This window comes from Aspergillus fijiensis (assembly GCF_003184825.1).
Source record: "Aspergillus fijiensis CBS 313.89 unplaced genomic scaffold BO72scaffold_22, whole genome shotgun sequence".
Taxonomy (NCBI): Eukaryota; Fungi; Ascomycota; class Eurotiomycetes; order Eurotiales; family Aspergillaceae; genus Aspergillus; species Aspergillus fijiensis.
In genome coordinates, this window is record NW_024468998.1 from 222,598 (window position 1) to 236,778 (window position 14,181).

The 14,181-nt window shown below is 51.6% G+C and overlaps 5 protein-coding genes across 5 annotated transcripts; 3 read left to right on the forward strand and 2 right to left on the reverse strand.

Annotated features, from left to right (window-relative positions):
• Nucleotides 1–69: 69 nt before the first annotated feature.
• BO72DRAFT_447918 (VIT and vWA domain-containing protein) lies at nt 70–3,664 on the forward strand. The gene has a single exon (XM_040944669.1). It carries the CDS (start codon nt 127–129, stop codon nt 3,355–3,357), a length of 3,231 nt encoding a protein of 1,076 aa, XP_040801459.1. The 5' UTR covers nt 70–126; the 3' UTR covers nt 3,358–3,664.
• On the reverse strand, nt 3,521–4,198 carry BO72DRAFT_105711 (uncharacterized protein). The gene is made up of 2 exons (XM_040938904.1): nt 3,900–4,198; nt 3,521–3,845 (listed from the first exon to the last, which is right to left on the reverse strand). Exons 1-2 carry the CDS (start codon nt 4,110–4,112, stop codon nt 3,684–3,686), a joined length of 375 nt encoding a protein of 124 aa, XP_040801460.1. The 5' UTR covers nt 4,113–4,198; the 3' UTR covers nt 3,521–3,683.
• Nucleotides 4,199–4,990: 792 nt separating this feature from the next.
• BO72DRAFT_527620 (ATP-binding protein) lies at nt 4,991–7,432 on the reverse strand (the record flags this gene model as incomplete). The annotated part of the gene is made up of 5 exons (XM_040950120.1): nt 6,894–7,432; nt 6,402–6,820; nt 5,819–6,289; nt 5,396–5,767; nt 4,991–5,305 (listed from the first exon to the last, which is right to left on the reverse strand). Exons 1-5 carry the CDS (start codon nt 6,973–6,975, stop codon nt 4,991–4,993), a joined length of 1,659 nt encoding a protein of 552 aa, XP_040801461.1. The 5' UTR covers nt 6,976–7,432.
• Nucleotides 7,433–8,683: 1,251 nt separating this feature from the next.
• BO72DRAFT_527621 (uncharacterized protein) lies at nt 8,684–10,930 on the forward strand. The gene is made up of 4 exons (XM_040950121.1): nt 8,684–9,102; nt 9,217–9,273; nt 9,313–9,549; nt 9,980–10,930. Exons 1-4 carry the CDS (start codon nt 8,821–8,823, stop codon nt 10,673–10,675), a joined length of 1,272 nt encoding a protein of 423 aa, XP_040801462.1. The 5' UTR covers nt 8,684–8,820; the 3' UTR covers nt 10,676–10,930.
• An 839-nt stretch (nt 10,931–11,769) lies between these two features.
• BO72DRAFT_447921 (GIY-YIG nuclease family protein) lies at nt 11,770–13,752 on the forward strand. Its single transcript, XM_040944670.1, has 2 exons — nt 11,770–12,768; nt 12,856–13,752. Exons 1-2 carry the CDS (start codon nt 11,865–11,867, stop codon nt 13,410–13,412), a joined length of 1,461 nt encoding a protein of 486 aa, XP_040801463.1. The 5' UTR covers nt 11,770–11,864; the 3' UTR covers nt 13,413–13,752.
• The last annotated feature ends 429 nt before the right edge of the window (nt 13,753–14,181 follow it).

The following is a 14,181-nucleotide window of genomic DNA, read 5'->3' on the forward strand; positions in this document are numbered from 1 at the left end:
TCATTAGGCATAATAAAATCGGCGGTTAGGCTTGAGAGTGTTATGCTCTAACTGCTTCTTCAGCCTCCACACACTTCAATCTCTTCCTTTTTGACAAGAAGAACCATATACGATCTCAAAACCGCAATGAGTCGCCATATCCCTCGACAACGTATCCCTTCAGGAATTGTGTTTTCGGCCCCTCTGGACCTGGAATCAGCACCGCGAGATATCCAGCCAGTTATATTTGATCCAATACCGGATCAAACACCTAAGACGAGCCATCCTGCCTCTCACGGCAAACGCCACATTGTACGTGACAGACATGAAAGCGACCATATTGATAGGCCGGGAAGGCCCTTCGGTGATGGCATCCACACATTTTCAGCCTTTTTTAATACTTTCGATGAACCTCATGTGCCGAGGAAGGACTTGCAAGACAGCGCATTTGTGGGAGCAGACCATCACGAGGCAATGACTACATTGTGTCTGCCGATGCTGAGCGTCGACATTGAGGTAACGGTGGACGGTACCCTGGCATGCAGCGAGTTGACCCAGACCTTCCGCAATCCGTCCGACACGACGATCCGCGAAGCCAAGCATACTTTTCCACTCTACGAGGGTGCAACCGTGACAGCATTCGAGTGTACGATCGGCGACGAGCAATGCTTACGAGGGGTAGTCAAGCCCAAGGAGGAGGCAAGACAGGTCTACCACGAAGCGGTAGAGAACAAGCGAGAGACAGCAGCATTGCTGGAGGAGCAGAGCTCAGAAATCTTTGTGACGTCGCTGGGAAACATTCCGCCTCTGACGGACGTCAAGATCAAGCTGACTTACGTGCATGAATTGAAGGTTGTCTTGATGACCGAGCGCAAATCAGAGGGCATCGCGATCATCATTCCCACCTCCATAGCGCCTCGGTACGGAGTGTCGTTCCCGTCGCAGCCGCTGAGATTGACCGAGCTCAACTTAGTCATCAGAGTTGCTGCCGGTAGCATCACCGACAGTGAAGGTTGGACTGCAGAATCACACCATTCGATCGATTATCAAGGGAGAGAACCCATGAAACGTGTATTTCATGTTTCAGACGCTTCCCAGCTTCGCTTCGTCGATGAATCACCATCGGCATGCCAGCAACAGGACGTGTGGAAATATCATAGTCGCGAGGCAGGCTTAGAGGGCGATTTGGTCCTTGTGCTCCCAGTGCGAACGGGATATCGGGTCCAGTCCCGAGCCCTAATCTCCCCCCCGGACTTCAACGGCTACGCAGCAATGCAAGTCAGCTTTCGCCCTTCTGACCTCTTTGGCACTGCTGTTCGACCGAGAAGCTTCACAGGCGAGATTATTTTTGTACTGGACTATTCCGGATCCATGCATCTCAGTCGCCAACGACCGCAATCGAAACTCGAGGTTTTGGGCGCGGCTATGTCCTTAGCCTTATGCGGTATCCCGGATACATGTGCCTTCAACGTCCTCAAATTCGGCAGCTCAACGGAGGGGCTTTGGGACGAGTCCAGGCCTCACTCGGCAGAGACAATAGAGCTGGCTCGAGCTTACACCACTTCCCGCCCCAACCTTGGCGGCACTGATTTAGTCCGAGCACTCAAAGCTGCCGTGAAACATGTGGACAGTCAAAGGTCGTCTGCCCAAATCATCATTATCACGGATGGAGAGCTTGATCCCATGCCGGTAGCAGAGTACCTCTCATTAATCCGGAAGAAGCTGGGCAACAAACTTCGGTTTTTCGCGCTGGGAATCGGGGACCATGTGTCTCACAGATTGATCGAATGTGTGGCCGAGTTGGGTGGCGGCCTCGGCGATGTAGTGGATGTCGTCGCGCAACCCAAGTGGGAGAACCGCTTGAACCATCTTGTCCGTGCAGCTCTAGAACCCGACAGTTGGAATTGTGAGATTAACCTGGGGCCGACATTCGAGCGGCAGAGCCTCGCCTGCGTTCAGTCGGGGAAGGATTATCCCTCGTCGATGGAAACCAAGTCCCCAACACCCTACATACAAGCCTCATTTCCAATCCCGGACTTGCATCCATTTTCTTATAAAACCATTTACTTTCTTATTTATGCACGCAACGAAGCCTTACCCCGGGACGTCACGGTGACCTCCACCCACCCGACCGCCAAAAGCAAGTCCTACAAGCTAGCTGTGCAGATCAGGAGCGTCAACGGATGTTTTCCTCATCAACTAGCCGCAAGGTCCTACTTGACAAATCTAGAGACCTTGGCGAAACGGGAACACAGCGATCACGGCCTAGTAAGAGCAAGTGCAGAGCATCTGGGTCAGACCTACTCCATCGCCAGCAAGTGGACAAGCTTCGTTACTGAGCCCCACGGTATTGAGGACGAATTGTCTTCTATGGAAAGTACGGTGTATCAAAAAATTGCAGCACAGCTTGATATTGAGAAGGCAATGAGGGACTATGTGATTGCTGACGAAGAAGGGGAGTTCAGAGGTTCCCAACGAGAGCGACATTGCTCCCCGATACGGGATATAGTTTGCGCCAATTATCCCACCACAGGTCTGTTGAGAACCGTGTTGCGTAAAATTCTGTCGTCGATTTGGGGACGAGGACCAAAGCGGAGAATGACTCCTCTGTGGAAAATGGATAAGCTCCCCAGGCCAGTCACGAGACCCGAAGCTCTGTTGGCCGACGACTTCCATACCAAAAACGAAGAAGAATCAAGTCGCTCCGCCAGTACTGTGCCTTCTACGCACACAAACAGAGACCAAGAGTTTCTCACCTGGGAACACGCCGTGACAGACCAGATGCCAAATGGAACATTTCGCCTTCTTGACACGGTAAGGCAGAAGCTTGGCCGACACTATTGCCCTACCACTGCTGTCAGGATACGGGAGATGGTTCTTGCACTTCTTCACAGCCAATGTCTTTCAGATAATCCTCTGCAAGACTGTACTGATACGATAATGATGATATCATACTTTCGCACACATATGAGCCCCGAAGAAGATACATGGGGTCTGATGATGTCCCGCGCCGAGAGTGCACTGCTAGCCACCCTAGGTTACTCGGACGAAGATGAGGATCAACTGGAGCCAATTTACGATATGCTACAACTCTCTAGCATGCACCAGCACTTTCGAGGGTTTCAGCAAAGTCGGAACACGGAACTAGCAGAGCAGGCGGAGGATGAAACAGGTACCAATTTGAAGTGTCCTGTTTGTGATGAGCTATTTGGCATGGCAGCTGGCGTTCGACGTTATTTTTGTCCTTACGAAGAGGATGAGGATGGCACCGAGCTAAGTACAGAATTACAATGGGATAGCTGGCTCGCGTACTGGGATCATCAGGTTCAGACGGGACATGTCCTGTGTTCCAAGGTCGGGGTGTTATCGGATGCTTAGTGCGTCGTCGTCCAGGCAAGGCAGATCGCTGATCCTGCTCTAAGTTGCTATATTCACGATCTGATCATCGGCGGAATAGGTGAATGACTTGATGTAATTTATAGAGTTTGCTCTATTCGTGAGTGTGGAACTCGAGATATTTCGCAGCGCTGGGTGACCTGAATATTGGTCTCATTCTTCGATCAAGGCAACTTGATACTCTGCTTAACTCCTGACACATCTCTTTTGGCACTTCCTACAGAAAAGAGTCTCTCGGAGTGACATATACATAGTTCAAAACATCCTTCCCTCGCAGTGAAATGGACCCAAGGTTATGCTCATAATCATCAGAATAACACCCCTGGGTGATCGCACCGCCATATTTCTTCGCCGGTCAGCAGGACTATTTCCTGGCGTAGAACACCTTCGGTTTGAAGGAAGACTCCGTAATGCTCAATCTCGTCGCTTGAAAATCGCCAGATGTTGCGGGAGCCGACTGCATCTTGGATCTAATCCACTTCATCAGATCAACTTGAGCGATATGCATGTAAGTCATAGACTACCTCGTCGAAAGAATTATTTTCGGCCTGAAAAAAATGATAATAGCATGCCCAGGTACTGATGTAACCTTCATGCCGAAGTTGGAGGTTATGTTTTGACATAAAGTCCTCTGGCGTCGACGCTTTCCCATCGAACCAGTACAATTTTTTGTCGGAACACTGCACAATCGACGAGATCCCCATAGGACTTTTCAGGCCGCTGCGGGTGAAAAACATGGTGACAGAAGAGAGACTTCGTCTTTCGTTTATGTTTTGGGAAGGGATGAAAGGCCAGCGGTTACTGGCGTTGCAGTAGGTTATAACTCTGAAAGGTTGGAACGAAATTCAGTGATTTTTTCTAGAGAGCATGATCGGTATTTATAGCTTCGGACCGAGGAGACGGCTGGAATGAACCGCTATAATGACGCAGTTGTGGCTCGTCTCCACCTTCTTATTTTTGTTCTTATTTTCACTTTCCCAACGGGCCGCTTCAGCTTAGTGTTTGGATCGCGTAGAATTTTCCCCACTTCAGCTCCCCACGCAGGGGGCTGTGAGACTGCTGGGAGAGATCACTCATCGGCGGGTATCCAGCCCCGTTTATCTATCTGCCCATCTCCAGCCTACCAGTATCAACATAGCTTGGTGCCTTCGGAACATAAGGATAGGGCGCTAGCAACTTTGTATCACTGGTCTAGGTTATCTCGGCTGCTTTTGCTGTTGAGTGGGACATAAAGCTCCTTTGTGATTATTAGTGATAAGTTGAGATGTACCCGGCAGATCTAGAGATATATGTCAGGTCTTCTGGCATACCACCAGTACCTAGATGTTATTTTGCCATTAGGTATTGCGTCAAATATCGCTAATTGGCGTTGTTTTATATTCATCTGTTAGGATTATCAGTATATGTCCAGTAGAGCCTTGGACCTCAAAGTTCGCAGCTTTAGCGCCAGTAGCAAATTATAATTGTCCCTGTTGATGGAGATGTCTCTTTCTGTAATCCCTACGATGTTCCAACCTTTCTACACCCTTGAGCCACTCTCCTCGTCATCATACTTAAGCTTCTAGGCAAAGGCTGACGTTATGACTCATTATTCGGATTCTACAATGGCGCGCTATCATACAAGACCCCGGCTGAGTGACCGCAGACTGATCACCGTCTCAAGATCCTCATACCGCAGCTCTCGTTCCTGGTCTCGCGCCAGCAGATGGGCGGTTTTGAGGATATTCTTGATCTGCCGTCCATTGAGCTTGATCTCTGCTAGGCTGTCAAAATGTGTCCCCATGAATCCCGTACTCTGATCCAGATAATGCACCCAGATCTGTCGCCGGGAGACGGAGTCCAAGTCCGGATACTGCAGGGAGATGTGGATTCGCGAGTCAAAGGCAGGATCGATGATTTCGGCCCGGTTGCTTGTGAGGAAGAGGAGGCCCTGTGAGGATATGAATCAACAGTTGTCAAGGGCGTAGCCAGAGAGCGGCGCGCCAGTGGAAGGGAAAGGGCATTGGTTGGACTTGCCTACCTCATAATATTCGAGTTTTCGCAGGAAGATTGATACCAGCTCATTCCGTGCGAGGTCTGAGGTCGTTCGCGCTTCCAGGAACACATCGGCCTCGTCAATGAGAAGCACCGCTCCCCACCGGGGAACGATCTCCAGAACTTCCTCCAAGGTGGATTCCACCTTCTCGGCGCTGGTGCCAAGGTCGCCCGCACTGAGTATATAAAGGGGGGCCTGCATGACTTCCACGATGCTTTCTGCCGTCAAGGTCTTGCCTACCCCTGGGGGACCGCTGAGTAGGATGTTGACGCCTTGGCCTTTGCCGCGGACCACGTCATCGAACAGATCCAGGGACTGTGCCTTGGCGACTGCCAGAATAAGCCGTTTCAGATCTCGCTACCCGCGAGGTAAGACCGGCAACTCGAATGCGCGGTCATTCCAGACGACATCCTCGACATAGTCGATCAGGAAGGGTCGCCAGGACTTCTTCCGCAGCGAGTAACCCTTCAAAATTGGCGTGGCCAGCAGCCGTTGCTCGTCATTCAGGGTTTGTTCTTCGATCCTCTCATCGTTTCCACTGCGAAATGACATCCCGCTGTGCTTGTGATACCCGACCGCGTCGATTACAACCCGTCCGGGGCCTTTGAATTGTCTGTAGTGGCACCCCTTGTATGCCTCCCAATTTTGGCCCCCTGTGACGAGGCGACTCCGCATGGCCTCGGGGTCAGCGTGGTTCTCCAAGGAAAATAGCGACAGCTTGTCGATGGCCATTGTTCCTTGGAAGGGACAGATGCTGAAGTTCTGATACCGCATATAGTACTCCTCGCCGTTGTAGTCGACAAAGCCCGCCTTGATGTCCAGGGGGACCGTCGGGGCCATGAGTCCAGGAGTCGACGCACTTGTACGCACGCGGCCATCCTTTCTGCGTCGAGAGCAGAATTGTATGCGGGCTGAAGAGGGTCCAGAGGAGGTCGTGGGTGATGACGCCGTTTTTCAGGCAATCGGCGCGGCGCGCCAAGATATCGCCTACCTCCCTTGTTAGTGTGCGGTGGAGGATGTCCAGGTAGGGTCGAACGGCAGGATCTTGCTCGCTTTCACGAGTCCGGCAGAATTGGTCCCATCGCCGGACGAACGGGACAAAGGGGAACGAGAAGTCGACGTGTTCCAGAGTCATGGTGATCCCGGGATAATCCGCGAAGACGGGGCCTAGGGCTTTCTTGACCGCCTCGTTGCGGAGAGTGATCGAGTGGACCTGCAGCCGTTCACCTTCCTCCTTGGACCAGCGCACCGCCATGGCATACCAGCCAGAGGAGTCCGAGTCGGCCGGTTCGATGGTGAAGGACAGGTCTTTCGGCTTCTCAGTCGTCCATACCCCGTCCTCTTCGGCACGGTAGAGGTTCCACACATCGCTGGGTTCGTCTACTGATGTTTTTGCCGATGCAGCGTCCCCTGTGGCTCAATATTAACGACGCCGGGAGATTGATTGATGTGAGTAGCTTGATTCAGGAGGATAGGTAGATACCTGTGAGCTCTGGCGAGGTAGGCTGTTCGTTATCGCCATGTGCCATGGGAGAAGATGTAGCAGGTAGGTCCGTGGTCGTCATCTTGTTTTGCCAGGATTGAATTCGAAGCTACCACACATTCACGGAGAAGGAAGCTTGCAGACAGATCTCTTCCTCTTATGTAGAGATCACAGAAGCGCGTCTCCGCTGGGTGACCCATCGTTTGACACATTTTTGACACATATTTCTACGGTGGCAGGCATTCAACCATCCTTGCGGAGGCTCTTTGTCCGTGGCGTTGAGATCCATGATGGTACTGGGGGCTGTTGAAAGATTCTGAGCAAATGTGTGATGGCTGTGGCTGAGACAAAATCTGACTATGTGCGCACCAGACCGAAAATCGAGAATGCCTCCCAGCCCTTCACGTCCGTTTTCATTTCATGAACAATGCTCAGTGAGAAGCAAAACGGCGGGAAGGGGTCCCCTCTGATTGGCTCCCTTGCTCAGGGGCCCTGGCAGTACATCGGATACGGAGCAAATAATACGTGGTGGATTTTGGTAAGTTGCAACCCTGAAGTTGGGTATCAAGGTAGTACGTAGCTGGGTCACTCATATAGAGACAGCATTCATCTGTCCCCGTGTTATCATCAGCTCAAAATGGTCATCGATAGGCAAGCTCAATCCGATCGAACTCACTCCCAGCCATAGACCAAGCCTCCTGTCGCTGCGCCACAGATTCGGCTAGAAAGTGGATTCGTGGCGTTACGCCCGACTGCACTAAGCGAGACTATTGAGTTGTGGCTGCTGCGCTGTATTTTGGCACACTGTGACTCAGTTTGTCCATTTAGAACCACCGGTAATTCGGATCGGGGCCTAGACACTCACAGGGGCTTTTCTCGAATCTCGGGAAACGACTGACGCGGTAGCAGCTGTGGCCCAGTGCCGTCGTGCTTTTCGGCCGTTGTATATTTCGACTAATCTAAAGTTCAAACAGCTATATGTAAATTACGTACCGATTCCAAAAGGAGGGGGGGAAATAGATGAAAGAAGAAAAGAAAGACAATGGACAAACAAGGAAGCCCGTGGGATAGATTGGTTGATGCCCAATGCCTTATTCCATCCGGCTGTTTGGTCTAATCTACTCCGAATCTCAATGGCAACGGCAGGCTCAATTACAAACCTACTCTGTTAACTCTCGCAGAAGAGTCGAGACAATTTCTGCAGCTGCCGTTTGCGGGGCGACGAACCGCGGGGTTGCGTTGCAGCTTCGGGTGACAGTCTTGAGACCCACCTATAGCACCTATACTCACGCGATTTAGGTACTTATTGTGCTGTTTAGAAAATATGCCACAGACGCAAGTGCAGCATTGACTCGTTGCTTTCCGGGTTTCGATCCATGCTTCCATTTACAGTTAGACCCCTGCAATTTGCAAGCCAAGAGCGAGGCTAACTTGTCTAGCCCTATCGGAAGTCCACGTACTAGAACGAAATGACAGACATCGCTCTGCATGGAGCGGAAAAGTGGCAGTAAGAGCCAGCCACCCGAGTGCACCCTGCCAACCCCTCGCCAAACGGCGTCCAGGCTGATTCCAGGACTGCCCCGGATGCAAAAAAAACGCGGAAGGCCTTCTTAAATGGCTAGCTGAGGTGGCGTGTTAGGCGGTAGTTAGAGACCATCTCATTCCCAGCTTCAGTAGAGGAGACAAAGGCTAAGCACGAAAGGCCATCTTCAGCTGGACCTTAGGAGATGCTGTTCAACTTACCTGCAGGAGCGAAGGGCTTCCGTTGAATTTTACAAAAGGTTATGAAAGTCTTACACCACTGACTTGGCTGGTTCCAAGCTTGTTTTCTTGCTCGTGCTACTTCCATTCCAGTTTTCTTCTTCCTCTGGCTACTTCCGCTCATCTCAGACAATTCTCCACACCTTTGACGGTCATTCGCGCTGTCATGGATAAGACTTCGTCACAGCTCTCCGGTACGGGGTGCGACTTCGTGGTAGCCACCACTCAAGCGAGCATCAACTCCAGTCTTCTGAACTACCTGGCTGAACGCAGTCAACCCATGGAGTCCATCTTTTACTTGGCGGATGCGAAAGGCGATCCCACACTGGAGATTGGTCGGGGTCAGCTTCTGGATAAGACCGGCGGGGTTGACCCCTGTGTTATCGAAGCCGAAACTCTGTGCGATGATCGTCAAATCACCACGGTCACCAAGGCGCGCTTCATGATCGTGATCCGGATGTAATTGGGTCTCCCGCCGGGCGTGAATCCTCGAAACCTGTCCGTTGTCACGCTTGTGGGGGATCGCCCTGACCGTGTCTTGTTCAACATGTACTGCTCCCAGGTCACCGTGATTCAGAACACACCCCCGGGCGGATGGGGCAACCCCGGCTCGTGGAATGTATGGAACCAGCCGTATGGACAGCCATGGGTGGCCTAGGCCGAGGTCGACCTCGTCGTGGCCGATCTGGACCACAATTTGGACAGTTCGAACTATCTCAACAATCACCCCGACGTCAAGAACGAGCTGAGAAAGGCGTTGGTCAATGTCTCGGGCTCGGCCTTCAGCCTGCAGCAACTCCTGTATGGTCTGGCTAATGCTGCTCTCCAAGGGGACCCGCAATTTCCGGGGATGGACATGTCCAAGGACGCGGGGTATATCCTTCAGATGTACTTTGTGAAGCGATATCAGACATAGGCAAAGGAGCATGGATTGCCTCTGATTGCCGTCACCGCCGCCTCGCAGGATCCTGATCCCTCCTCCCTCATGATGACCTCATTTGAGTGAACTCTGACCCATCCCACCGGAAGCAATAGCTCAGCTACCACCTTGAATTACCTCCGTGCCGTCGAAGATCACCCAACCGGGATCTCTCCTGGACCGTGTGCCCAGCATGGACGATGGTACCGTTTGGCCCGGCCAGTGAGACGTCTCACGCGATCACGATCACCTTCTCAACTGGGGAATCCCCGATATTTCCTTCCTTGACCTCTTTTCCTGGATTATTGCCGTGAGCTATACCGTCGCCTGCAAGATCACGCACGATACCCGCGCGCCGTTCCCCGATCACCCCTCAGTATCTGCCCTGATCGCCACGAGCAGCTAGGAGGAGCTTTCCGGTCTGTTCGCTTCCTCCTTCGCCGCCACCACGAGGCCTTCCACCCAGCTCGCCATCTCCGAGGCGGATTCGTCATTCTCGGAGCTGCAAGACATGATCTTTGCTACCGGCCACGCCCTCGCGGGCCTCGCAGGCCTCATCCTCGGCTCCATGAGCATTTTCGAGGCCAACAGTGAGACGGCCAAGAACCCCTTCGCAACGCCAGCGATGATCCTGGGGATCGTCCGCGCGGCGCTCCAGGGGGTCACGAACCACTTCGCGCCGCGCGACCCGATCGCCAACGAGTGGGCCCTCCTCGGCCTCGAGGTGCTCGTCAAGGTCTTCTTCGCCGAGAAGACGCAGGGCGCGCTGACCCAGCTCGGGAACAGGAGCGCCAGCGTCGGCAAGCTGGTCTTCAGCAACGCCCGCGGGCTTGTGGCCATCGTCGACGCAGTCCTGATCCCTCCGGCGATCGTCATCACCAGCTGGCACATCGGCGAGCTGGCCCAGAAGCCTGCGGGCAAGGTCAACTCCGCCGCCATCCTGGAGGAGTGCGGCAAGGTGGCCTCGTGGATCTCGCAGTGCGCCTACGCGATCGCGCTGAACGACCCGGAGCCGAATTCGAAGGAGCTGACGGTGGGGTTGACGGGGCTGGCCATCTGGATCGCCGCCGGGTTTCAGTTGGGGGAAGCCGAGTGGTGTTGATCCTGCCGTGAATCCTCCTGCTCTTGATCAACCGCACAAAGATCGATACCAAGGACCGTCTTCTTCTTGCAGGAGACTTGCACTTTGATAAAAACCAGACGTTTCCTCATACCTCAGCCCTGGGAGTTATGGCATCGGTTTTTCGCCGGGCTAGGTATTACTCTATGTTAGGCAGTAACAAAGATTATCAAACAATGCCAAACTAGTTTACGTTGTACATAGGTATAGTTGGTGTGAGAAAGAAAGAAAAAACCAACAAGCATAGAAATAAAGTGTACATTCACAATTGTTGACAAATGTTTGTTCCTAGAATAGTTGAAATCCAAAAGCTACTTTGAATTCTTTTTTTGGTGTATTCTTTTTTTTTTTTTGAGTGAAATTTCGATAGAGCCGTGAGTTTAACAAATAGAATCATTCCGACAGATTTTGACAGCAAAAACAGCATCGTGCCAGGCCTTGGACTGTGTATAAACTAGAGGCGAACAGGGTAAATGAAGAGGGTAAGAGATGGTTTGTGGCGGTGGCAGTGTTAATGCGATTTCCGCAGGTCCTCTGTTTACAACACGTAACTAGATTGTATGCTCACTATTACTGGATTGACTTGGGCTTTGTATACTCATGTGGGAGCTTAGTGGTTTATCGAAGGGGGTGTCGCATTTCAAATTGCGAATGGATCCTGTGCATCCAGGGTCCATCTTTTCGAGTGTCCTCATGAGATAGGCCGTGCATGATTAATTGGCTTGATAATTTTGCGTAACTCTGTTGACAATCACATACGACCACAGGGTGTGGAAAACAGGGCTTCCCGTCCGCTCAGCCGTACTTAAGCCACACGCCGGGAGGTTAGTAGTTGGGTGGGTGACCACCAGCGAATCCCTTCTGTTGTATGTTTTTGCTTTATTTTTGTATTTTTCAAAACAGTCATGGATAATTGGATATCAATCCACTCTAGACGCATGCAATACGCGCCGTGGCTTGTTGGAGACGCTTTGCTGATGTCCTCAGGTCCGGGCTAGGCTCAGCCTTGTCGGTTTGACAGCCTCATTTGCACGTCCTTCGAAGCAAATTTCCTGAGGTGCATAGCCCCCGCCCCTCGTCCTTAAATAGACGTGATTTTCCCTGTCTTTACTTCTCCAAGCAGTTTCGGCAAAGAACTCTTTGTTCTGGCTTCTGAAAAGGTCACCACGATATGGGTTCTCCCAAGAATGCAGAGTCCGCCAGGACTATGCGGCCATCAACTCCCACCCGTATTACTACGATTTATCCCAGCCCTCCTCCCACACCCATTGCGCCCGGCAAGGCAGCCGTCTCGAACCGAGAAGAGAAGCCCAACAGGGCCGCAACCCCTCCCGGCGAGAATGACGACCAGACCAGAACAGGCACCCTGAACTCTTCTCAAAAGGAAGAAGATCTAATACCAGAGTCAGCTGAACTACCCCCATGGCCAACCCCCACGAGCATGGAGGAGTTTATCAACTCGATGCTCAGAGAGAATACCTGCGGGGGCCGGACAACAAATAATACGCCATGTAAAAGATCGCGCCGACCTGTGGCCAGATCTGTGGTTAACGAGGGGATTATATCCTTGCGGAGCCTGCCCCCGTCCTGTTCCCATTCAAAAATGGTAGAATCATTGAAGAGGCTTGCGTTGTTGCTTCATTGTTCCATGCACAGAAGCGAAAGGTCGGTCAATACTCGGGTAGAGGCCTGGCTGACTGAGTATTTTCTTCGTCCCGGTGACACCACAGCCCTGCTCAGAAAGGCATTGCAAAAGTACGGTACCAAGTGCAATGGGACGAAAGATGACGCAAGGCCATGTCAAGAAAGTATTGGGGGAAGACAGGTTCTGGCAATACAGTCGATCACAGACAGAATCTTAGAGCCCGAGGTTTACCTTCACGATGGAAGGTTGAAAGTATGGCTGAAAAGACTCGGCCAGAACACTCTTTGTCCCCAGCATAGAGACGAACAGCTCCAAGAGCAAGTGGCTAAGCTGACGGCAGCTGTTACAATCGCGCGAGGCTCGCAGTTATCGACAGAAATAACCAGAGGTATTTCTGAGAACCAGCACGAAACAGAAGAGCCATGGCAAGGTCCGTATGCCCTCCCCTCCCCCACATTCAGGCTTATATTACCCCATAGATCAAATAGAACTATCTCTGACGCTGAACCAGCCCCAGGTTACGATACCTCTCCTCTCCACCTTGTTGCGGATCTCAATTCGGGTAGCCAAGGCTGCAAGCCGGACAGTAATTATCTCCAAACGATCCGCGACTGTTTAATTCCGCGAAATTACAAGCCAGGTTATGTCTACGCTTATACCGTGGATGCAAATGAAGCATTCGTCAAAATTGGCTACACCACCCGCGAGGTCTCCGTCAGGCATGCAGAGTGGGAATTCGAATGCAATCGGAAGATCAAAAGTCTTTACCCTGATCCGGCTGCCACCGGCGTGCCAATTCTTCATCCCCGGCTCATTGAGAGCATCTGCCATGCAGATCTCTGGAAAGGAAGTGTTCGGGTGGATTGCAGCGCTTGTCAAAAAGAACACGTGGAATGGTTCAAGATTTCTGCGCAGAAGGCAATCGATACCATTGAAAAGTGGTCTCAGTGGATGGCTCGGGTGGCCTGTCGGCCCAGCTGGAAGAATGAAGTAAAGATGAGGGTGCGCGGTACTTCAGACCTTGCAGAAGCATTGCACGCATTGATGCAGCTTTGCCCAGCTACTTGCAACTGAAAGCAGTGGACAGTCTGTTTTGATTGTCATTGTTTTTGAGCCAGCTTTGCCGCTTTCTTGGTTCATTCCATGTGGTTTTGATTTATCTGATGTTGTAAGCTTGGTTCTGTATTTTCTATTCTAGAATAAACACTAGGCCAACCTCTTCAATGATGTGATTAGGGGACCTCTGCTACAGCGGGTCCAATATCTAGCTGTAGAAGGGCCGGCCTTTTTCCTTTTTATGCTTGGCGGGTAAATTCTGTACTATGCTTCTTGCCTTTGCTATCTTCTTCTGTATTTATCTAGAAAGCGCTCTAAAGCCCTACTTGAACTCTCTCCAGAAGTATTTATGTTGCGGAACAGAGTTTTTGTTTCAATTGACGGATATCCTGAGAACAGTCGACTATCCACTCTCTGGAACTTCATTTCCCAGATCTTACCCGGCTCTCAAATTGGTCGTAGTTCAAATTTCGTCCACCACAAGTAAATCGGGACAGGTTACATGGCAGCCGTGGGCGCTTGGTGACCGCTATCTTATTTATACTGTTGTATGTATTTGTTTTTGATCCTGCATCCACTGCATCTTTGTCTCCTGGCTGTCTTATCTAAAAGGGTTGCCGCGGTTTGCTGCTTGGGTCATCTTCAAGAATCAGCCTGGCTGACCCGCCTGATGCAACTTAACTGATATGGTGTACATTGCCAAAACAATGTCCACTAAGGGTCACTAAGCCACTTAACTGATTCCCTCTTGAGGCCACCGACTGCCCCGAGCACGTAACTGCTTTTT